A 24,987-nucleotide genomic window follows, 5' to 3' on the forward strand; every position below is an offset into this window, starting at 1 on the left:
AGATACTTCTGAGCTGCCCATGAGAGCAGAGCCTTTGGTTACCCCATGGAGAGAAGTTGTTGCAGGGCATGAACAACTGGCAGGATAGCATTATGATCTGGGAATTGGAGACATAGAACAATCACGGTGACAACATAAAGGCTGCTCTGCATTTTGTTTTGTATTTTGCTCTGCAAAAGCCAAATACAGCAGGACAACTATCCAAGCCCCAGTCTTCAGAAAGCATGTTGCTCCTGATGGTCCTGTCAGATTTAGGACAGATAGCTGGCATTGTTAGTGAGGGTGTAACTCTCAAGTCCCTAAGAGTGGACATAAGGACAAATAAAATGCTATGCTTCACTCACTGACATAGGGGAGACCCTATTTCCCCCCCACCCCCCGCCTTTTTTTTTTATAGTGAAATAAATGTATACCTGCACTGCCTGGTGCTTCAGTAGGTGTTTTACTCAGATGGGACTTTTGCAATCATTGAAATCCCTAAGCTTTATTTCTCCTTTTACTTGTGCAGGTGAGAATAGGAGTCAATTCATCCAAAGTTATGTGTATGTTCAAGTAAGCAAGATCTGTTTAAGAAAACAGCAATTTTCTATGCAGATTTAAGGTAAAAATAAACCAGTCCTAGGGTGAAATACTTGACCTATTCAGCCTGTTAAGTCCCAGGAACATGACATGAATATGGAATCTATTACAGCAAAAGAAGTCTTCTGAGGTGTCAGATGACAGTGAGATTTAAAAGCAGATGAAAACCATTTGGCTAGTCTTCCTTGATCCAGACTTACACAGATCTGCTGTATGCCACAACATACTTTGATTTTATGGACTCTGGCTAACAAAACGTTTAGATTAAAACAATGCAAAACCAAATTCCCCCAAAACCCAGGACATTGATGGTCAATGTCTACAGAGAACTACAGCTGGACTGCAGATCCTTCACACAGGACCCTGCTGCCCAGCAGACACCCAGAAATGGAACAAGCCCCTGAGGTAAGGAGTGTACTCCCTCAGCCAATACCACCACAGTGCTGCTGCATGGTGGTTTTGTTCTCTGGGAGAAAAGCTCCCTAGAAAACCTTCTACATCAGTCCAACCTGACCAAGGCATCTACAGCTCATTTTCTTGGTGCAGAATGATGACTGACTCATTGGTTTTGATCTTCTACCTTGCTGCTGCATGATGTCTTTTAAAAGTCTCAAAGCAAGTCCCTAAAATTCATGTTCCAGAAAGGTTCATGATCCCTTTCATGAACAGAATAAACTTCTGTGCTGTCCAAAGTAAATTCCATTTTTATAGCTGATGTGCAGTTTACTGCCCACCAAGCACCTGACAGGCTGGGCAGAAGTCCCTGCAGCAGGTTATGTTCTTTGGTGACACGCAGAGTGGCCTGGGCTCAGTCTGTGTGCAGGGACAGGCACTGGGGCGGCAAGTCCATGCTGCGACCACACCCACATGGCCTGAGCTGCCATCACAGTACAGGCCCGAGCACCCTGTATAAAAATCAAAGCTAACCTTAGACTAAACTGCAGTGCCTTGCCACCTTTGGTAGTTTAAAGAAAGCCATATGTATTGTCCATGTAGCTCCATAGGCACCAGGAGAAAGGAAAGCCAGGAAACATTGGGCAGGGGAGTTCAAGATGACTATTCAGATTGATACTGATCACACTTCTGCCACAAAATGGCACTTCCCAGCCTATTTCTGAACAGGGGAACTGGTCTGAGTCCATTCTGAATAAGTGAGCCCTGGTGATCTTTGGTCACAGATCATTTGACTTGCAAATTATTTCTAAGTGCTGTGAGATGCAATCACAGCTGACTCAGAAAAGAGTTTAAAAAAAGAAATCCCTCAGAAGAAAAGAATTAGTGCCAGGGAGAACACAATCAGAAGGGGAAAAAAAAAAAAAAAAAGGAATTTAGGAAGAAAGAAAGATAGGGTTTACATATACTCTGGAAAAGAGGAGCTATTTTAAGGTAGACCATCTCCGGGTCCAGATCCAGCTTCCAGTTTTCTAGTCTGAAAAGGGTTCTATACAGATATGGACTATTGTATCAGACACTGGATGCATCAGTCTTTTTGTAAGGGCACAAAATGACCTTAGATATGTATCTGTGCTCCATAAACAATATTCACAGCCAGCAATAGCCTCAGGTTGCAACTGCTGAAAAAGCTGAGAAATTTGAAGGAAAGTTTTACATGCAAAATATCAGTACAGTTCGGCCACTGACCTTTTGCATTTTGCTCTTCAATACCAAACACAGTGAAGAGGCATCTGCAATGTCCCTGACATTAGCTCTAAGTTATTCCACAGTCTCCATGAAGTTTAAGCAGTACATTGAGGTAGATGTTTTGGTAAGGCCAACGTTAAGTACCTGCAGTGGCTGAGGTAATCTGCCTGATACGACATGGAATAAATGAACCACAGGATGGTACAGGTCTTGGAAATACCCAAGAAAAGGCTTGAAAATTCAGAAATGGGGACAGTATGCCAGGACTGCAATGACCTCATGAGCTGAGAACAGGCAGAGCTCAGCCTGTAGCCCCAGGACTCTCCCAAAGAAGGAATACACATCCAGAACTGTAACGTGGTCTCATTTCCTGGCTGTGTCATGAGTTTCCCTAGAGAAACCAAGTATTTCCATCTGCAAGGAGGAGATAACAAACCTCCCTCATCTTCCATGGTCACTGTAAAGACAAATCTAGAAATATCTCAGAAGTAGAGAGTCTCCACAGCAACAATGACAACCTGAAACCACAGGAAGGACTTACAAACAGATACAGAACAGAAAAGTATAATGAAAACCTGTAAACCCTTCTCGGACTTGGGTGACTTATCTGTAAAATACCCACCACCTCTGCTAAAAAGACAAAAATCCTTCACAACTGCCTACTTTCTGCATGATCTGCAAGTTCTTGAGGGCATCCCAGATGCTGCCCACACTGGTCTCTACACAGTGATGAAAGGCTTCCAGCCAGAGCATCCAGCTATGTAGGGCACACAACCAGGAACCTGGAAGCCATGAAAATTGGAACCTCTGGGGTCCTTGCTCTGTGTTGGGGACTGCACTTGGCTTTGACCCATGCAATGTCCTCCAGCAATAGACTCTCTCCAGCAGCTCTGAAACAAGCTAAATACAAATAGTTGCTATGCTTCAATTCAGAGTTTTCTTCATTTAAGAAATACATCAATTAATTTGTTTCTGCCATTGCTCAAAGCTTTCCGTAACTCATGAGAACCAGGAGAAAAGCAGGATGACCTGACAATAATCCCAAATGGAAATCAGGTTTGGCAGCTTGGTGTGAAGACAGGATTTAGAACCAGAGTAAAAGCCTACTATATCCCATTTTTAACTCAATTGTTTATTCTACAAGAACACAGTAGGGCTAGGGAGGTGCAAAGGGAAATGACATGCTGCTATGAAAGAAAGGCAAGGGCTAAGCACAGCTTGGGCTCAGAAAAATCAGATGGTTCCTTTACCTTCTGCTCCAATGGATACTAGCTTGACTCCTTTGCTGGCAATGAAATCCAAGGCCTTGTTCACATTGGATATTTTGTGCACTCGCATTTTGCCTCTTTCAGGCTTAGCCAGACGTTCACCTAATAAGAAAAGAGGTAAAAAAAATTGTATTAGAAAACAATTCTGCACCTGCTCTTCCCTGGTGCATGTTTCCTGTGGTGTAGCTCCCTGTGTTCAGCCTGGCAGAGAGCAGACCTCCCTACATCCTTTCAGGACAGCCACAATCACCATTTAAGCACACCCAGAAAGAATCAGACAGAAAAGTATATTTTTGATGCATCACAGATAAGTTAGTAACAGAGAACCTGTCCTTTTCAGAGTAGGTTTGCCTAAGAAGTGAAAAAATCTGTTATATCTCCACTGAGCTTGACAATGGAACCCACCTCCCCTAGCCATAGGTAAGGAGGCCTGGAAAGAGCACAAACTCCCCCATCCCCAACAAAGACAGGTGAGAAGCTCTCCTCCAGCATTTGCAACACCCAACTTACACAGCAAATCTCTCCTTGGAACTACCTACAGTCAAGTATGATGGTGATCTTCTACCTCGCTTTTTCTTTCCCCCAGCCAAAATTCACACCTCCTACCTCTCTAGTCTCTCCACTGAATGGCCAAAACTGCCTGTAGCAAGAAATAAAATTACTTCTTTGGCAGAGTGGCTTTATAACTGTAAGGACTGTCACTTCAACTCCTTTCCACTAAGTCTGATGTACTTCTAACTATATACTAGGTATTTTACACAAAAGCATTTTAAATGTTTATACTGACGAACAAAGAAGGAAGCAGCCTAGCCCTGAGGAAATAACAAGTTAAACTCTGATAGAAATCAGTCTTAGGATAACACCCAGCTCCTGACTGCAAAAAAGCTGGTAGATTTGGAAAAGCACTTTCCAACCTTATCTATTTTAAAGAGGTACATTAAATGCAATCATGTCCTTCTTGATAGGCTGCTTGTAACTACAGTCTACTTTTACTAACAATAACCCAAACACTCAGAGTAAGCAAATTAAAGCTTGGACAGGTGGATTTTTCAAAGAAACCTCAAACAGAAATATAATTAGATGGGATTTTGGGAACCACCTGTATATGACAACATTAGAAGTGAAGAGAACATCCACATCCAGATCACAAGCTCCAGAATACAAAAACAATCTAAAGAAAACCCAAGCTGATTTTGTACTTTAAAAAGTATAATTAAAAGGAGATCAAATGGGCAAGTCTAGGCAAGTCACTTGACATATTCTGTTCCAAAAGTCTTCAGCTACATCTTGAACTGAATTTTTAAGCCAATGTAAGCTGACTCAAACCCTTTATTTGAGGTCTAAGCGTGAGAAAAAAAAATTACTCGGCTTGTTTCCTAACACACGTGTGAGGAAAAGCTAAAACAGAGACGAGAATAATATCTTCACAACTATGCCCTCTAAAGGAAAAATGCCTGGAAATTACAATCCTTTAAAAGTGTTTCAGTGGTTACTATAAACCGGTGTCATTATCTCTCAGACTAAAGGATAAAACCAGATTAATTTTCAAAAGAAAACAATGATGTCTGACAATTTAAGTAAAAAGGTGTACTTTATGGTACTGCCTACTTCCTAGGATTAAAAGGAAAACCCAACTTTTTTGCTTTAATGGAACCTCAAGTACATGTCACAGTACACTGCTTTATTTTTCCACTTGGATAATGCTAAAGAAAGATAATTCTAAAGAAAAGTTTGGAGCATTTTTGGTGACAGCTATTTGCAACAGTTCCACAATGACATTTTAATGTGTAATTTTACAATAGACTTAAGCAGTCTTACACAGTCAAATGTCAACAAATGGGTTGAGCCAGCTAAAACCCAGCCACTTCCTTCAGTTCAATGTGACTGTAAACTAGCCTTGCAGAAAGAAAAATAAAGACAAACTATTAGGTTTCAGCTGGAATAGCAAACTGATCCAATTCACCTCGTGGCCACATATGCAATGCCAGAGCAGTGGAGAGCATCTGAACTATTCTCCCTGGGGCTGGGGAGGGCAGGACCGTTCCCCCTGACAGCCGTGAGATCCTCAGGTCATTGATGGTGACTGCAAACCTCTCTCAGACTCAAATCCTTTCTCAGTGAACTTTAGCTTTCAAAACCCAATGACTATTTCCTTCAGATTTGGACTTCATTAGAGACTTAGATTTCCAGAAAAAAGCATCATCAGGTTCCATGCTATACATTATTAATGATGTGGACTGTTAAAAGGAAGCCTGCTAGAAATATGTTCTAATTTGAGATATTGATGTTACTGGCTTTATTCCCTCAGTACTTCTCCTAGCTGACAAAATGAAAATGGTCTACTACTCACCCCCATTCTCTGATTCTCAAGTACTAGCCCAAGACTGTGCTGTAAAAGCCAAACAATGCAAGGATGTGTTGGCATAGAAGTTGTTCCCACAAATTTGTTTGGGAAAAATTTCAATTAGTGACTCTGTTTGAAGGGGGGAAAAGGACCTTACAAATTTATTTTAAAAGTATTAAATGTAAGTTCAGCCTTTTTCAGTCTTGTAGTATTATTTTTAAAATGGCTTTTCCAGGGGTAGGAAACATATATGGTGAAAAATGAAAGTGTATCTTTTGGGGCAGTTTCTAAGGGGGGGCTGCAGTTGTTACTTCCAACCACAGAGGCAAATCAGAGAGGACCTGCAATGAGGAAGTCCCAGGACAGTCCATGGAACTTCCCCTGCTGTACAGTGACTGGGAACAAGGGGCTCTTGTGGGCTGAAAGGGGACCTGTCAGCAGCACAGCTCACCACCAGAAGGTAGCACACCGAGTAAAACTGAAGCACCCTCCTCTTGCAGACCATCATTGCTTCCCATACCTTGGGAAACTGCACTGGATGGGAAAACTGCTTTCTACTTGCCCCAGATGCCTGGCACCAATGTGTTCCCAGGAACACATGGGAGGGTCTCCGTCCCTGAAACAGGCAGTCCTTCTTCCACTGCAGGGTCTCTGGCAGTTTCCCTGAGGCAGGCTCCATCCCTCCTGCCATGGCAGACTGGCAGCAGCCACCCTGCAGCAGGGGCAGAGGGAGATAGTGCTCCCTCACTCCCACAGGTCACTCAGGTGGAGGAGGCACTCAGCTCCACATGGCTCTCAGCCAAGCTGGCCCAATACTCCCATGGCTGAAAGCTCTTAGGGGCTCATACTCTGGGTTAGAGGAGATCAGCATGACAGAGTACTCCTGCCCATGCCAAATTCCCATCAGCAGCTCTGCAGTCCCCCAAAATACACAAAGAGGAAAGTGTGAGCCAAGAGCTGAGAAGCCAAAAGCTGGAACTGGAGGGCTAACAGCTATCCAGAGACTCACCATTTTGGCAGATGATGAGTGGGAACCCTGGCAAAAACATGCAGGTGAGCCCTTGCCAAACATCAGGAGACTCCTGACCCTCATACACTGCTCCCCTAATGGGCTGCTACTTCCCCAGCTATGGACCTAAGGGGTTGCTAAAGAAGCTGGCAGCTGAAGGAAGCTCTGTATGAGCAGTGTAGCTCACAGTGGATAAGGCAACTGCCATGATGGAAGAAAAATGAGGAAAAAATGTGCTGTTTCTCTTTTTTTGCCACTGCACTTAGGAGAGCTGCATTCTAGCTTCTGCTGCCTCTAGGGAAAGGATGCTCAGTCTTAAGCATGTGAAGGCCCATGGCCTCTGGTGGGATGCAGTCCCCAGCTGTCCCCACTGGTCATGCAGGCACAGAGGCGCTCTGCACCGGGACAGGGACGTGTCATGCCCATGCCACTGCAATTGAAAGCTGCTGGCTTCTTCTCAAACAGAGGTGGATCTGACAGGCCTTGCCAGTGGGCTATCAAAGGGACAACAGAAGAGGAAGAGTGAGAGATGTTGCAAGGAAATTAAACAGCATGAGATCCAAGGTCCCCTGCTTTAGCACCAAGTCTCATCTGCCCACTCCTACACATCCATCTCTCCCCTCTCTTCCAATCCAGCTATTAGAAGCTAAGCTTCTAATCAAGGCCCAGCATCCAGGCTACAGACCTGTCTCTCCAAGGGAACACAAATACAGAAAATACACTAACAGGACTCTGCTACCTCACTTCTTACAGGGACCCCAGAAACAACGTGCATGCTGCAAAGGTCTTACGGTGTTTCAAACTCAAATCCCTCCAAACCACCAGCAGGGGCAAACTCCCTCAGATTTCACTCTATATTCATAACTTCTTGAAAAACAGATGATAAACTGACACCATCTTTGCATAAAATGGAAAAAGGGAAGGTGAGGAAAGAAAAGGGACATAGGAAAGGCAGTCTGGGTGCTACTATCATGGTCATATAATACGAAAATATACCAAAGTCAGGAATTCAAGTCACTGAATTGCTGCAACCGGTTTAAAAGCCAACAAAACAAAGTCTGTGAGCTGGGGTGAACAACCCCAGTTTGATAAATACAGTCCTGCCCTTCTTCAATCCCTCCTACAACACTTTACTAAGGTATTATTTCATGAGCACATCAAAAGGGATTACTGCTTATATGAAATAATCCCTGGGAGATAACTGTCTAGTAATGGGCCATTTGTGACACAGAGTAATACCAAATCTGATCTAACTTGTTCATGCCACTGCTTTTATTTCAGAGGGATTTTGCTTTTCTTTGGGATTTTTTCCCCCATGAAGCTTTGAGCATTGAGCTCAGATTGAAACTAGAATGGAAAAACTTGAGTCATGGCTGTAATTGAATGACACAGAAGATTTACTGGTTTGACTCCTTTCTTCCAGTAACTTCTATCATACTCCCACTGCCATGTGGCTCTGGTATGATTTCCCAGTGCAGCATTCCCACACTTCCCAGAGCTGCTTCATCAGCCCTGCCAAGGAGTAAGAGCCACTGCCTGCGATCTTCACAGGAGGCTGCACATTCCTGACAGACAGAGAAAAGCCAAGAAGCCAGAGCAGGAATGTAATAGGCAGCCTGCACAGACCATGAGCTTTGGAGTACATACCAAAATGGCCAGTGCTGGAGACATATTTGTTAGGGAGAAATTTGTTCTGAATCAGAAAGCAGCTGTTCTTCCATTCCAGCAAAAACTGCAGTATTACAGCCCTTGCAATCAGTATCCTGCATGGGCAGCACCACACAACCTCTCTCACCTGAAATGACTTCCAGAAGTAACATGAGTTTAAGACCATCCCTGAAATCTTCCTCTATGTTCTCAATCTGTGTCCCAGCCTTGCGGAGGTGAGAATTACACCATGCTGTAAATGTCTAAAACACAGAAAAAGGAAGAAAAAAAAAAAAAGCAGTCAGTAATCTTCCCACAAACCAAACAACAGTTCCCAACCAAATCAGTGCTGTTAAGTATAATGACAAATGCTCATTAAGTTATCATCCCTCCATCCGATTTCCCGTGGAGCACAAGCATTTGCACCTCTCAACACCAAAGAAGTTGCAGGATGTTTCTGTAGCAGAGGGAATCTGAGACAGTCATTTTACATCTCCAGCACATCTGATGTTCTGGAGAGGCTTCTCATTTTCTGTTTGGCTTAGAATACCTTGAAAACGATTTATAAGCATGCTAAGTGCTCCAATTGCTAAAGACTTCCAGTGGTATTAGATAACACATATTAATACAAAGGAGAACAGAGAACGACATTCCAGATGATCTTGTCTCTAGAGAGGTGCTTGAGAAAAAAAAAAAAAACATTCAACTGCCTCTGGTCTACTCCATCCCCAGCAACCCTTAGACATTGAAGGAGTGCATGCTGAGCTTCCCAGCCACATAAATCACATGCCAGTAATATCTGTCCTGTTGCCTCCATTCTCACTGACTAACAGTGCTAAGCAGACCTCCCTTTCCTGTGATCATCCCAGCTTTCCTCCCCCATCACATGGAGGAGTAAATACTTTCTGTATAAGGATAATATCACCCATCTCAGCAGAAGTGCAGGTCCTAGAAAGGATACAGGCATCCCTTACTTAGTGACACTACTGTTTGAAGAGTAAATGGTAGCAACCAGGAGGACAAGTTTGTTCAAGTGCTAATGAATGTGTTTCTCAGTGTTTGAATAGCAGACCAAGTAAACTCTTTCCTTTGTGAAACCTGATAACCCCTCTATCACCCTCTAAATAAAAGGCTGAGGTTACTCAAAAATGAATGCATCCAAAAGCTCAGTACTACCACAAGGAAAGTCTTCCCTCCCTCTCCCATATGTGGTCCTAGAGCCAATTCAACTCACTGACCCAGCAAAGAAAAATTGTTTACTTTCTTAAGACTGGTCTTCTGCTCAGTACTGCACGGAGGCAGTTCAGCAGAATTTTAACAAGCCTTTACAAAAGAAAATTGGGCACACAAGGGCCAAGCAGAAGGGTGGAGTGAACCACAGCAGCCATCCATTTTAAGCTGCTGGGGAACCACAGAAGGACTCATTTAATACTGAATCAGAGCACACTAAAAATTTAAAAATGCTTTACTACTTATACCATGCATGGTATTTCAAAAGAAAGATTACCCCAAATGGCAGCGTGATTGTTCTTCATTGTCTCAGAGCTGGGCTTTCACTACTAACCTGCTCTCATTTAACCTCACCAGACCACATATAGTGTGGCAGAACTCAACAGCTGCCAAGCCTTCCACTGCTGTGCTCTGGCCTTGTTCTCCACAGGGACTATGAATGGAGCAGGATAACAGCACAGCTGTAAATACTTTTATGGCAATGGCCCTTTGGACAGATCACATATTGTGAAAGTCTGGGATGTCTTTTTTTCAAAATGGCCTGGTTTCCTTCCAGATTTGGAAGCTTGAAAGAAAAGAAGAGTAAGTAATTAAGCACCTTTTATTGCTCTTTATTGTTAATCCCCTGAGAAAAGAGGTGGTGGTTGTTTTTTTTTTTTTTAATAGGAGTGGTTTTATTTGGAAAAGGGCCCTGTATCCTTAAGTACATCCTTTTGGTGCTATTTTCTTCATTCTACTGCTTGAGCTGTATTAAAAGAAGAGAGGTTAATGTATTTGGCTCCCTTTTGCAGCCAGGCTACTTCAGTCTTCCAGAAAGGGCAAATGAGAGAAGAGATGCCTTCAAATGGCACATCATCATCACCACATGTCAAAGTATGAGAGCAAGTTTTGTCAGAAAGGTTGTGGATGCCCATGAACTGCCTTTTCATATCTGGAAAGCAGACAAAGAAAAATACCTTGAGTTAGTGTCTGGCCCTGGGTGACATCACAAAATTCATGTCAATTTGAGGAGGAACGCTGAGATAAGTCACAGGCCACAAGACTGCACTTTTATTTCTTGTCTGATTTCTCTGAAGTAATTTTAGTTTTGTTCTCCATCAGCCCAAAGCAGATCAGACATCTCTGCTTTAAATCACCGATAACTCCTATAGAGCTCTACAGGGCATCCCTCTGCAGAGTTTGAGGTGGAAGAGAGTCACCAGTTCTACACTTCCAAGAAACACAGATGAAGTTAAATGCAAACTATAATTTTCTAAACTTTGCTTTATTAAAAAGCCTGGCAAGATACTAGATCAGTGAGAGTATTTTTATTGCTGCTAGAGTCACCTAGGGCTTGGTAGGAAACAAAGTCCCAAAGCCAGCACCAACTTATCAACTGGAACCATCTCCATCATATTATGGCCTCAGAGAGGCTGAAGTGACACAATTCCACAAAACACAGTTTCCAAGAGACAATTCCCAGATGAGCAGACATTTTCTCAAGGCATCTTCAGGTCCCACAGGACTTCCAACAAGCATAACACTATAAGCAGCACAACGGCGTTGTGTGAACAGCAACAATCAGTATCCCAGTGCCGATGCATTAGGCTATTTTACAAGAAAGTAGGATTATGAATGTGTTTAATAACTGCAGTGGGACTCACAAATTGTATTCACCACAGATCAACCCAAAACAATATCTATCAAAACAATCATCAGAAAATAGCTTTATGTTGCATTTACTGTACATACTGCAGAGGGGTAAAATAACTTCATACTTCAAAGCAGTAAACTGGAAAGAGATCTGAGATAGGAGAAGCATGGAGAAATGCATCAAAAAAGCAGAGGGAAGCAAGAGACGGGAGAGCTGAAATTTTCACTGTCCACTGAGTCTTGCAATCCTGGCAGACTTGTTTAGAGCCATTTTGACTGACTTGGCTTCATGCATCTGCACAGGATCTTTTTTGTTATTCTAGGAAACCTACTGAAACCTCCCACTCACCCTAGCCACCTTCTGGGCAACACAGCAGCTCCTCCCATGCCTTGAGTCACAGCTACCACTGACTCCACGGCAGCTAAGCCCTGCTGTGCTGCCTGGCACCAGCAAACAAGTTTCAAAAGTGGAAAGGGCTGTCAAAAGCAGCCAGCCACCTTTCTGGTGCAGGTCTGGCCCTGGGAGCAGGCAGGTAAGGGGGAAAAAAAAACAAACCACCACCAACAAAAAACTACCACACCTGCATTTGTTGTGGTGAGGTGATTTGCACCCAGTTTAGAGGGCAAAAATACACTGCCAGGCAGGAACAGCAGATGTTCTTTGCTGTTTGCAGACACAGAAGTCTGCAGATCATTCTCCTGCTTACTTCTAACTCCCTGTCCCAAAGACATGAAAACAGTCTGTTAACCTTAAGGCTTATGGAAGTTTCAGAGCTGGAAAACTACTTAGTGTTAAATAATAGCACAGAAACCTCACACTATGAATTTTCTGTGGCAACTGCACAAGAGGTGCAAACAGAGCTGTGTTTCTTGGCTCTTTGATCTTTCCACATATATTGTACCTTCAATTTTATTTTTGGACACAACAGACTGCCAGGATACCCCTGTAGGTCTGCCTCTTGCTCACTCTTCAATATAGATGTCTGATGAAGAAGCACAAGTGTTTGCATGTATATAGATGCATTTCTTACCACTGTTCTCTGTATTCCCTCCTCCTATCTAGTTACAATTTGTATTTTTTTTGGTTGGTTGGTTGGGTTTTTTTTTTCCCTTTTACATCCCAGCCTAATCAGCAAGACCCCTGATATCAAGATCAGCTCTTGCTATTTGGCTGCTAGGTCCTGCACAAACAATAGCACCTTGGTACTCTACCACAATATAACCTGCCAGATAATAAAAAAAATAACAAATGTTATTAAAATCAAGAAAATATGATTAACTGTTCTGCTACCTCAGCATATTTACTGTTGGGGTATCCTCTGCAAGGCTACCTGCATACCTACTTTAACAGTCATGCAGACCCTTTTTCTTAACACAACATGAAAAGTCCTTGCTTCTTCACTGTATTAACCCTTTCTCAGTCATGAGCTAGTTAAAACAACAGCCAGGCAATAGCTAGTCCTGCAACCAAAACTTTAATGAGATTATCATCTTCAGCTACATCTTTCCAGGTGGCCTCTCAGCCCTGCCAACCGCTAACCTACCCATATTACTTGTGGATATACACATGCACTCTCTGGTATTCTTTGCACTTCCCCAACATTTGCTTTTGCCCCTGAAAGCCAATAACCCTTCCCCTCCACACTAATTTCCAATCTGAGTACCTCTCTGGTACCAAAGTGGCTCAGGCAGAAATCCTGCAACCTAGAGAAGTGAACATTTTAGAGTTTAAAGACTGTTTCTGCCTCAAAAGCAGCAGCACCAATACTACTTGGAGCAAATCTAGAGAGCTCTTTGCTGAAAGAAGGCAGTAATAAGGCACATCAGTTGCTGAGCAATTTTAGCAGTGTAAATGTTGCAGCTAACACAGCCACATAAATGACAGATACTAAAAAAATAAATAAATGGTCAGCTTCATCTCTTTGTGGCTGTGACAGTGACATTCCAGCTTTATCTGACCTTTCCAGATGCTCTTTATTTCTCCCCTTGCTAAATCACTCTTCCACACAGCCCTGCTTTCCATGGGTAAATGTAAACTTTCTGACACAGCCAAGAGATTGCCATATTTGTGTGACAGCCCTGGAGAAGCTGTAACTGAGCCAGAGCAGTGCTCACTGCCTCCCTTCTGACAGGAGAAAGGTCTGGCTTAAGCAGAAGAATTCACTGGAGCACTGCCTCTCCAGACTACCACCACTGTGCTCAAAGAGCAGCAGTGTTCACAGCCACCAAGGCACCCTCATTCCTGGTGTTTATGCTGGGGATGAATTTTAATCAAATACTTCAACACAGCTCTGCTGTTGAGATTTGTCCACAAAGGTTTGGCTCCTGTTAAGAGGGGGATGGAGCTGCTAGCACACGAATCTCAGTCTAGTAGCACAGTCTGATGCTGTCTACACATGTGCTCTGCGCCAAGGGAGATCTTGAGTGGGCTGTAAGCTATGGGTGCTAGCCCAGGCTTTCTTCTAGTGTTGTAGGGGAAATGACAGCAGGACTCTCTTTCTAGTCACCAGAAAAGAAAGCAGGATGTTCAAACAATACTTCATACATGGCTGAAAAACAAAATCAATTTACCCAGCTGCAAGTGCTGCTCTCCTGCTACTCATGTAGTTAGCAGTGCACCCAGGCTTTTGACTGCACAGCTGGGCTGCATTCCCTGCCCGGCCTGAACGCAAACCCTGCGTGGCTCCTGCTTACTGCAGCATCATACATTCCTCACAGGGCTGCTGGGACAAAGCAGCTACCTTCTTGCAACAATTTTTACACCCAAGTCCATGCTGAAAATAATTTTATTTAAATTATCTGAAACAAGGACTGATGCAATAATCTAATAACATTTAATAGTTTATTATAGCAGGCAGAAAACTGCACACACAGCTTTTTTTAAGCAACAGGATTACTAATAAAGCAGTCGAGCTGCCCCATAATGGGATCCCTTCCACCTTGGTAGCCTGGAAGCTGAACATACTGTATCAATTAAGGAGGATGCTAGCCCACGGCCACCACAACTATTTCTCTCTTGCTACTCAAACAGAGAGACTAGGCCACCATCAATTTACTAACTGGAACGATTTGGCTGGGGAGGCCACGAAACATAAAGCTCCACAATCCTGTTCCAGTTTCCCCTCATTCAGCAATAACTCATTTACTAGCATTATCTCTCAGGGTCTCATGGGATTCTCCTTTTCCTAATGCTACTGCTCTGAATCCTCCTTTCACATCTTAACGCACTTGGAAGTAATGCTGGGGTCTCGTGGGTGGCTGCTTAACACCCTCCCCACATTCAACACAGACTCAATTGGCAGGCTTGGTTGCAGCTTCTTTCTCTGCACAAGTCTGTGATATAAGCTGACAAGGAGGTGCTCATTTAATTGGGCAGTAATTACAAATAATCCTAGATCCTGTCAACCCTCAGCACAAGAAAGTCTATGGCTGGACATAACAGATCACACCAACAGCCCTGGTGAAGAAAGCTGGGCACTAAAAAGGCTGTTCATGAGATACAACTAGTCCATTGAATATTTTCTCTGCCCATGTGCTGCAGATGACAGAGGCTTTGTACACATACATATTTTTGGTTTTTAATAGTGATGGAGGAAGTGCAGACCTACTACAGCCCTACTTCTGTACGCTACACCTCTTGGATTACTGAGTCTGCCAGAATGACCAAAAATACTCAAAAATGGTTGTCCTCTCCCCTCAGGGGAGCTTCTAGGAATTGCAGATCCTCTACACAAGCCTCATCACAAGTATAGGGAGCCACTCAAAGTGCCTTTCATTTAACCTGAATTAAGAGAAAAGTAACCATTTGTCATACTCTGCAATCTCATCTTCTAACCTGAAATACCTTCAGTAAATGTTGCTTTGCATTTAAGCCCTTTTGGTATTTATGTTCCAAGCCCAGTCTCCGGGATACAGGGGTAGCTCAAAGAACTTGGTTTGTGTTGACAAGTTACATTATCAGGAGCTGACCTCTAAAGAATTACAGGTATGATGCTCAATGAGATGAAGGCTGCACAATAAAGAGCTTTGCTTTCCAATAGAGCTGGCCTTTTAGAAGGACTGAAGAAATTACATGGGCCTTCAGAAGGAATCATTAAAAACACTCGCAGCACAATTTCACCACCTCCACAAAAGGAGTTCAGTACTACTAGCATCAGTGCTAATGCACTGTTCTGGCTTAATTGCAGCTGCTGAGTTACAAGCTGAAAGACAAAATCTAGCCCACACTACTTTCTCAAGTGCTATGCCCTGAAAACAGGAGATATCATTAAACTGTACTATGCAGTACCAGCATCTGCTCAAAGAACCATCTGGTGGCTGCATAAAGCCTTACTGAAGGTGAAAAGGCAAATTGTGAGTCTTGCATTTACCAACTCCTGGGCACAGCCCCTGTAATTTGGAAACACAGAACTCAGTCACATTTTAGCCACTTTCCAAAACTCTGCAGCTCAAGATGAGAACAACAGTACAGCAGTAAGAGCTCCATCCCCAAGTGTAACAGCATAAGCCAGCTTGGATCTCACTGGTAGTGTGAAGTTCTCCACTGAAGTCTTTTCTTGTCCAGAGGAGCTCGGTGCTGCTGCATAGAGAAAATTAAACTCTTCTGACAGCCAATTCATCCTTTTGGACACTGGCAATGAATCAGCAGCACCATCACTTTCAAGAAGTACCAAGTAAATTCAGTGCAGGAGTTTTCATTTTTGCTCAGTAGAATACAGTTCTCAGTGTCATGCATAGTTTTTAGTTCTCATATCCTGGAAGACAGGACAAAAAAAAGAAAAACCCAAAGTCTGTTCCACAGTGGTTTCCCAGTGCACGGTGTCAGCTGCTTTGGAGCCAGAACCCACCCTTTTATTAGCTAAGAACAGGCTAAAGTGGCAAGGCCTGAAATCTCAACCCAGCACACTTCCTGTCCAACACAGGGTAAATATTTGTTCTCCTCTACGTTTGTGTCTCTGGAGCCTTTAACTCCACTTCTGCTACAGAGCTGCACCATTTCACAATGAATCTGCTTCTGCTATTTGAAAGCTACTGACCATTAAATCAATGAGTTGGCTGATATTCCAGATCAGTAAAGTATAAGCTCTCTTTATTCCTGAGTTACCAGAGAGCACTTATAGCTAAGAAATCACAAGAAACCTTTGAACATGTAAAACCATGAAAAAAAACCCCAAAACTATACAAGGATATCAACTGGCTAGAAGAAAGGTCTTTTAGAATTTATTATGAAGTTTAGAGTAGCAAGACTCTTCATTATACTCCTCTCTCCTATGAAATCAGTTCATAAATGTCAACTTGCTTCCAAGCTCTCTCATAACAAAAATTAAACAGAGCTTGTCTCTGCATTTTATACACTGAATTTCCCACATGCTTTATAGCATTTCAGGACATACTGGAAGAAACCACTTTACCACACAGGGATGCAACTATTTATAGACGGGAAAGCAGCAACAAACCACTGAAAGCCAGACTGTTCGATTCCTGGAAGCTGAACTCCAACTGCTCAGGACAGGATAGGGCCAAGACACCAGGATGAAAACCTGCCCAAGCAGCCTTATATTCCTGATGGCAGGCCTGCACTTTATATCTCACCATCCAGGTTTATTCAGATGCAGTACTGATTTCATTATGAAGGTAAGGTGTCACCCACCTGGTCCCAGGAACAGGCTGGGGGGAAGACAGAGAACATGTGGCATTGTAACACAAAGCAGGACATGCAGCTCTGCCTCAGCTCTGGCCTATCTGAGAGCATGGGCCAAAGCTACAAGACTTCTTTCAACTTGAAGCAGGTCAGGGAAGCACGTTCCTTCTGATGGATTCACAGGCAGGCACAAACACAACCGCTCTAATGAAGATTTGTCTGGCTTCTGCCATGAAGGAATATATGTGGGGCCTGACAGTTTCTATTAAGTCCGCAGAGCCAGCAGTGCAGGAGCTGATCTGGCTGAAAGCCCTTCTGCAGTGTAGGTTCAGAGACCTCTGGGACTGCCCAGAGCTTAATGGGAGGATTCACAGGTGGTGTTTTCTCTGTGGCTCTTCTTGGGCTGTTTACTTTGCTGATGATGGGAAAGGGAGGAAGAGGAAGTTACAGCTTCATTTATCCAGGTTTTTAAAATATAGAGCTGTGTAAACAGGTTAATTGAAACAACTGAATGTATTGCTGCTGCTCTGTATGGATGCTGCAAAACTAGCACACGGCATTGGCAAAAGTTTAGGGTCTCTGCAGCTCTAGAACATAAAAATCTTGAAATAATCTGGTTTTGTAAGGGATAATAGCAAATGTTTTGGGTAAAAGAAATTACAGTTGCATTTCAAGCAAGAAAGGGCCTCCAAAACAGTGTCTGGCATGAAGCTTTAGAGCTCCCTGTCAAAGTGCAAGAAATCAGAAAGGATAGGCTACATGGCATAGATGTACTCTGTATTTGGGCTTCACTCCCATCACCAGTAACACCAACTCTTGGATAAAACATAGAGAAAGAAGTAAGATTTTTTTTTAATACATTTATCCCCTTGGCCATCATCACTGTCCCTTACACAATGTGCTGTCAACACTTGGAGCTCTCACAGTCATTTGCAACTGTGAAACACATAATTCCCTGCTCCAGAGAGGTCATTCCCAGCTCCTGAAGAGTCACCTTCTGAACAAGGTCTGCAACTGTTAAGGTCATTAATCTGAAATAGGATTTTTCAAAATTAAGAAAATTGCTTCTGAGTCAAGATGACTCCCAAAGAAGTAAGGGCTCTGAAGATGCATAGAGATCTTACTGTGCTAGGAACTACCATACACGGGGTGAAAAGCTGCTCTGTGTTCCAAAGCACTTCAGTGTGAGACTTGCGGTAAGGGTGGAAGTCAGTAGGCAGTGTTAGGGTGCTGGGCAGTGGTCTTGGCACACCCACAGCCTACCTCTTGTCATTTCTATATCAAGATCATAGTGAACTAGAGACTTGATCCACAAAGACTGATCCTATCTGAAAAAGGAACAAACAGTTCACAGCCCCTACAAGAAACACAGACATGTCTGAATTGCAGTCTCCTATGCAAGACCACAGGCCTGAATCCCCCCACTCTCCAATGTTTGGAGCCATCAGGTGCTCTCAATAGCTACATCCCTGCCATAGTGCATTCTGCTCTGGTTCGGTCCCTGCTGCTGGTGCTGCCAGCCTAACCCAAGGGAAACAATGCAACTGTGCCAGTCTATAGCAGATCTCACCTCAGCAAGTGAGGCAGCACAAACAAGAGCAAGAAAGCAATTGAAAATGCAATGAGCAGACAGCTGGCACCAGGGGCTGATACAAGTGCAGGCTTACATCTCACAGCAGAGGTAAGAATGGGAGAGGTTGAAACAGGGCCTTAAAACAAAGGCAGGTACCTCATATTTAATAAGGTAAAGAAAGGGATGGTACCGAAGAGACATGAACAGAAGGGCATGTTTAAAAGTGATGGATGACAAAAATTACTGCTGCAGCTGTTTGGGTGAGTGTGATTGGATTGCTTCGTGGAGGTCAGAAAAAAAAAGAACTGCCATTACTCAAACTTTAGATAATTGAGAATCTGTGTGAGAGCTGCATGGAGATTCATCAGCCACTTTGGAATAAATAAAATGTCAGGTCAGAGCAGGGAATGTCAGACCTATTGCTGGATAAAAGGATTTAACTGATCTGGGGGAAGGCAAATTACTGAATGTTTACATGAGAGCACTGTAAAAAAGTCTCTCTGCTAACCCATGTGAGCAGTAAATGTCTTCTGAAGTGTAAAATACAGAACTGAGCTTTGGGAACCCTGGGAAGGGACCACCTGAGCACCCTTTCTTCCTCCCACCTCCACACAGAACAACAGAGAGACCGAGAAGGTGGAACTGCTCCTCCATCTGCCCCCAAGATGTGCTCCTTTCATTCACACAAAAACAGCAGCAGTAGTTGTCACCTTTTACTGCTGGTACCTCTGTAAAGCCAGCACAGACAACTGGGATGGGACTGAGATCTACACTTTCTCACAAATGAAGAGAAGGTAAGTCTTCAGTATGGCACAAGCTTTCCAGTGCTTCCATTCCCTGGCTAATTGAACCTGCAGGCCTTCAACAGTACACAGACAAGGAGTGTCAGGATGATCAGATCCTCACTGAATTACTGGGAGTAGACCACAGGAATTTCGCCTCCCAGGCTTTAACTCTTAGGTGGCCTCACATATTTGCACAGTTATAGGTTCAATAGTTTTTTGACTTATAGTTTAAATGAAACCACTAGTAACAACAAAAAAATTGTATAGATCAGTGTCTCTGTGTCCTGTGGTTGTAGGGACGAGTATTTATTAAGGCAATGGCCATATTTTAAATTGAATTGCATTGTCATTTACTTTTAATTGGATACCAAAAGTAGGAAAGCTGCTATGGGTGGTGAGATTATGAAGATGGCTTTTCTGAATCTTAACACATGTTTGTGCTTAGGCATGAATGTGTCATCCAAGAGTAGAATACAATAGGATTTAAAGTCTCTACAATAGCACTGAATACCAAGGGGTCTAATTAGTGGGCATCTTCATGGGCCTCAAGGCACCTGCATGCCACTGCAAGCTTCTAGCACTGACCACCACATGCACTGCAAGTGATGGGACTGCCTATCTTCATGCAGTAGTCTGACTGGTACTGAGGTGTGCTTTGAGTGATCTGTGCCAAGTCTGTGGGCACACCTGGACAGCACAGAAAAAAGCAGTGTAGAGCATCTAAGCCAAGGCACCAGAAACAGTGATGGTAGTAGAGCACAGCTTAGCAATGGCTGGCTAACATAGGAGCTGTAACAGGCATCTAGGGCAGAGTCCCTCACAGAGATTAGGACCCAGCAAACATGGGAACTGAGGCTGAGCAGTACAATGAAGCAAAGCAGGGGAGTTTGCATCTTCCCAGCATGTTGTGTTCAGACCAGGATGCAGATCTTAGAACAAAGTAAGAAAAAAAAGACAGCTGAAGATTAAAAATTATTATGGGGCATAATTTCAGCAGAAGTTCTGTTCCAGACTGCTGTGGTTCAATGTTTCAGACATCCCAAGAGACCAGCAATTGCATAGAGAGATGGAGGAGAAAATGCTGGCTCACCCAACATAACATCTGGCCGAGGACAGCACAGCACTCTTCTCATGCATCCTTCAATTTGCTGATTTTGCTCCAAACTCATGTTCCTTGGCCCTGCTCACAGTCACCAAAAATTCAGCCTGGGAGTCTAGGGATAATATACTTAACTTTAAGGGGATGCAATCTTTAAAGAGTGTCTTGATCTCACAAGCAAAGCCTTGTATTTTTATCTATTTTTATCTTAATTATATTGTCTTGAGACTGTTTATGTAGTTTATCAAAGTAAAAAACACTTATGAAGTCAGATGTGGACTGATACCAAGGATTAAAAGCAAAAGAGAAACATTCTAGTTTGTTGGGTATTTTTGTTTTCTTCTTTCTTTGATCTTTTATTAAATCAGAACCATTAGCAAAGGCAGTTCCAGTTCTTAGTAGCAAGCACAGCAGCTCTGAGCTAATATCTATTAGTACTGTTTGCTAATTTAAAAGGTTATGCTACAGGTTTATAGTCTAATTTTCCAAAACTTTTACGAAAAAGAAAAAAGGAAGCGAGACTTAAAGACAGATGCACCAGGGATCTGCAATACTTTGGGAGGGTGTTGAGGTTGTTAGAATAGCTGCCCTAGGTAAAGCCTGGGAAAGGCAGCAAACTTTCTGGACTTAATCCAAAGGCTACCAAGGAGAATGTTTCCACTGACTGCTGGGAGTTGGGTTCAGGCCCTGCACTGTGGGGGAGAGTGGCAGAATGACAGAAGTCTGATGACTCTAACCACATCCAAAGGAGACATAAAGAGCTGCTGCATTATTTAAAAGCAGTCACACAGAACACTTTACCAGAAATTATTGGGGAAAAATCCATCTCTTTTTAAACCTAGCAGCAAGATTTTCACCATCCTGATGACAGGAAAGCCTAAGGGAACATAGCAGGAAACACACTGCAGGAGGAACTGGGAGGAAAACACTGCTAACCAGCCAGTTCAGCCCATCAGGAAATGTTTACTCTTTTTTATTTTTCCATGTCAAAATGCTGGAGGCTTCAAACTATGCTCTCTGAGAGACAGAGAACAAAGGGACATACATAGGGGACACAAGTCCCAGCATCGATGTTTTGGCCAAGCAGACATTGCCATTGACTAGTGAGGACTTGGGGACCAGCCCAGGACTGCCTTCTGTTAAAAGTCATGCTCTGCTCACAGTCACCCTCTGAAAAGATGTGACAAGCCCAAATGTAACCTATATTACTAACACCACTCTACTGTGTCTGGCTTAGGAAACTGGCACACAGGGCAGTCAGGAAAGCACATGAAATATTTGAACACAGAAGCTGAATCTGTAGCAACTCCAATGGCTGAGGGCACACTGTGATTTAAGCAGTAGCCACAGACACAGTAAAATTCTTTCATTTTCTCATTTCTAGGAGATGAGGTCGGAGAGCTCACCACAAGAGATGACATATGATGTAAACTGGATGGTGAGTGCCAGAACTATGCTGGGTTTTTTTTCTTCCTGTGCTCCACACATACCCAAAGCCTGTCCATTTATAGGAAAGGCTATTGGTATAAAAGGTGATTCTGCATTAGACCAGAGGAAGCATCATGCTGGCTATTAGCAAGATTAACATTAGCTCAGTTAAGGAACAGGAGAAACATCTCCAATGTTTTCCCTCACTAAGAGGAGCCATCAGATGGACAGAGGACTGAAAGAGCAGAGAAAAATCACATATTTTCATCAAGGAAAATGAACATACCTCTGAGTTTATGGTGTGTTAGCAATTTCTAATAAACACTAGAGAACCTTTTTTTTTTTTTTCCTTAAACCAGCTTTAGACTGGAAAAAAGAGGATTGGAATAATTTTTATTTGCCATGACAAATGTCCCAAGTTACTCTATATTAATGCAAATAACTTAGAAAGAGCAAAGATAGAAGAAGAGTAAAATCCCAGCAGAACCAAGTTATATTTTTACAGGAAACTTCACATTATTTGTTAGTATTTTCCCTTCCTTACCCTAACCATATTCCCATATACTTGCTTCCTCAGTTATGAGTGTACCAAACTGATAGCTGCAAATTCCCCATTTTTAGAAAAGACAGTTTCAGGATAGCTCTGATAATTTGGCCTTTTTTCTGCTCTACAGAAAAGAGTCTGTTTACAGCAAGGGTGTATATAACAAAAATATTTTGCTACAAGTTGCAGAATTTTGCTCTAGCAGTGGAATTGTGATGTCTTTGGGAACTGTAGTTCAGATGCTTCTTGCTCCCACTTTTTTTTTGTGGAAAGAAAGCGGGAGTTCTGCAGGAACTTGTTTAAAGGCATTGTCCACCATAAGGTACCCTGTAGGATGGTACTTTACAGAGTGCATATAATGGGAGATGTAATTCCCCTTGGAAACTACCTCACAGATACAACTGAGGAATTGCTGATGGAGCCCTTACATGCCAGCATCCCCCACAGCATTGTCAAGGCACAGGGCACAGACACAGTGCTGCCAGTTTTGCCACCAATCATGCAGTGTCTCAGTGTAGTGATAGCAGGCTGTCTCTAGGACCACAGGCATTGGAAGTGAACATGGCAGCTCACAAGATGGTGGTTTGCTGAAAGAGGAGGGCAGAGGGGCAACACTATTATTTAAATTTCAATTCACCTGTAGAAGGATGGATGATAAACAGTTGAGATGACCAATTTGAACAGGGTCAGGCAAAGATTAATTATTATTTGCCTCTGCTACTGTTTAAAGAGAAGTGATGAAAATGGCAAGATAACTGTTACTAACTCATTCTGTAACAGGAGGAGGAAAAAGGGAAAATGGGCTCTAGTTTTGTGTTTTCTTGCATGAAAGAAATTGCAAAAATAGCTGAGTGAAGAGGGTTGTGTTACAAGTGTTAATCTCAGTCTGGCAATGGTGGCAACAGGCTTTGGTCCAGCAGCAGCTGGAGAGAATGACCATATGAAAAATCTTTACTACACATGAATATAAATATAGAATTTTCCATTTCTCTTCCTTTTTCCTGGAAGCATATGGCATTTATTCCCAAAAGTTTCAAATAGCAGACACTGAAATGATCACTAGCTCTGTGAGCAAGGAATTATTTTTCCACCTAAAAAAATTTGTATTTTAGCCTTGAACATAATGAAATTCTGCAAGATGAGATATATTATCAGGTGATATGTAAATCAAATTAATTTTTAACCTCCCTGTCAAACAGAGCACAAGAGCTCGCTGTGAGTCCAGCTGTACATTTAGAGCATTCATGACCACAGGTGCACTCAGTCCTTAGGGAGATATACTACAGGGTGTACAAGCTACCGGTGGAGGTGAACATTTGCACAGGTTGCATCCACACATATCTGTAAAGCTGTGCTACATTCTGATGAGCAGCTCACCCCACTACTGCTACTAGTTCAGGTTTCCTTTTGGCACTGGGCTCTGCTGAAACTGCTCAGAAACCACAAACCACACTTTAATAAACAAAACACATAGACACAAAATAGAAATTCCACCACAACTAAAACCCAGCCATTCTTCTGCTCTTTCCAACTCCTACACTGAGCTTCAAACTTGAATTTTAAAAAATCCAAAGTGACCAGCTCTGCTCAAAGCATTAAAACAGCTGGAACACAGACACATCAGCAGTTCTAGTCTTTGTATGTAGCCACTGGTAATACATCTGCATAAACTCATTATAAGGGTTTTTATATTTGCTTCCATTTCTAGGCTGAGCAGAACAGGAAGAAGCCACAATAAGAAGCAGAATTAATTAGAGAACTCTAAAAGCTGGAATGCTGTGCTCAGACACCTCAACCCTCAACAGGGCACCCCTCCACTCTGCTCAACAGCTGAGACAGGATTAGTTAAAGAGGCCAGAGGGAGGACATGGAGATTCCGGCAAGGCATACCCTCAGAAACAAACAGTTTGAGCACCCCCTTCATTATGCACCGGAGAGCTTCACTGTAAACACATCCTCTACAGAGGCAGAGAGCAGTAATAGAAACCAGATGCTGTAGGGAATTTTTTCCCTCTTCGTCTGCACTAAATTTAAATACTGAGCTCTTCTTTTGCCAATTTATTCTTAAAGGGCCTGTATGCTACTCTTCATCTCTATCTCACTTGCTTGAATTTAACAGAGAACTCAATAACCCTCTGTGCACTTCAACCACCCTGAGAAACACACGTTCTTCACAAGATCTTGAAAGCTGAGACGTAGCTTTCCAACTACTGGGCCAGGACCCCTCGCAGCTTCTCTACCCTTTCACCTGAGAACAAACGGAATCTTGCAGGTGAAATCATGGCCTTTAAAAACCTTCCTCCTCCTTGATATAAACTGTACTTCAGGTCTTTTATCTTCTGAAGAGTGATGTAGTAGAATCAACACAGGAGCTTAATACCCACTTAGACAAAGTGTTTTGTACTTGCTTTCAAAAACTGTGTCAGACCCGATGAACACAAATAAAGCCCCACCCAGAAGCTAGTTTAACTTAAGTGCCAAGTGCAATCCACCAGCCTTCTAGCCCGGTGACCAAAATGATGAGTACCCAACCACAGGCCTTGCCTCCCAGGCAAAGGAATGGCAAT

At 42.9% G+C, this 24,987-nt stretch overlaps 1 protein-coding gene across 4 annotated transcripts in view; it reads right to left on the reverse strand.

Annotated features, from left to right (window-relative positions):
- The window catches only part of ACTN1 (actinin alpha 1), an 85,664-nt gene that overhangs the window by 37,129 nt on the left and 23,548 nt on the right, over positions 1–24,987 (reverse strand). For all 4 annotated transcript variants that reach the window (XM_077784101.1, XM_021537054.3, XM_021537055.2 and 1 more), the window contains exons 2-3: positions 8,637–8,751; positions 3,471–3,590 (exon numbers count right to left, since the gene is read on the reverse strand). In XM_077784101.1, the coding sequence (XP_077640227.1) occupies positions 3,471–3,590; positions 8,637–8,751 (235 nt within the window). The remainder of the gene's footprint in view (positions 1–3,470; positions 3,591–8,636; positions 8,752–24,987) is intronic.

Source organism: Lonchura striata, chromosome 6 (genome assembly GCF_046129695.1).
Source record: "Lonchura striata isolate bLonStr1 chromosome 6, bLonStr1.mat, whole genome shotgun sequence".
NCBI lineage: Eukaryota > Metazoa > Chordata > Aves > Passeriformes > Estrildidae > Lonchura > Lonchura striata.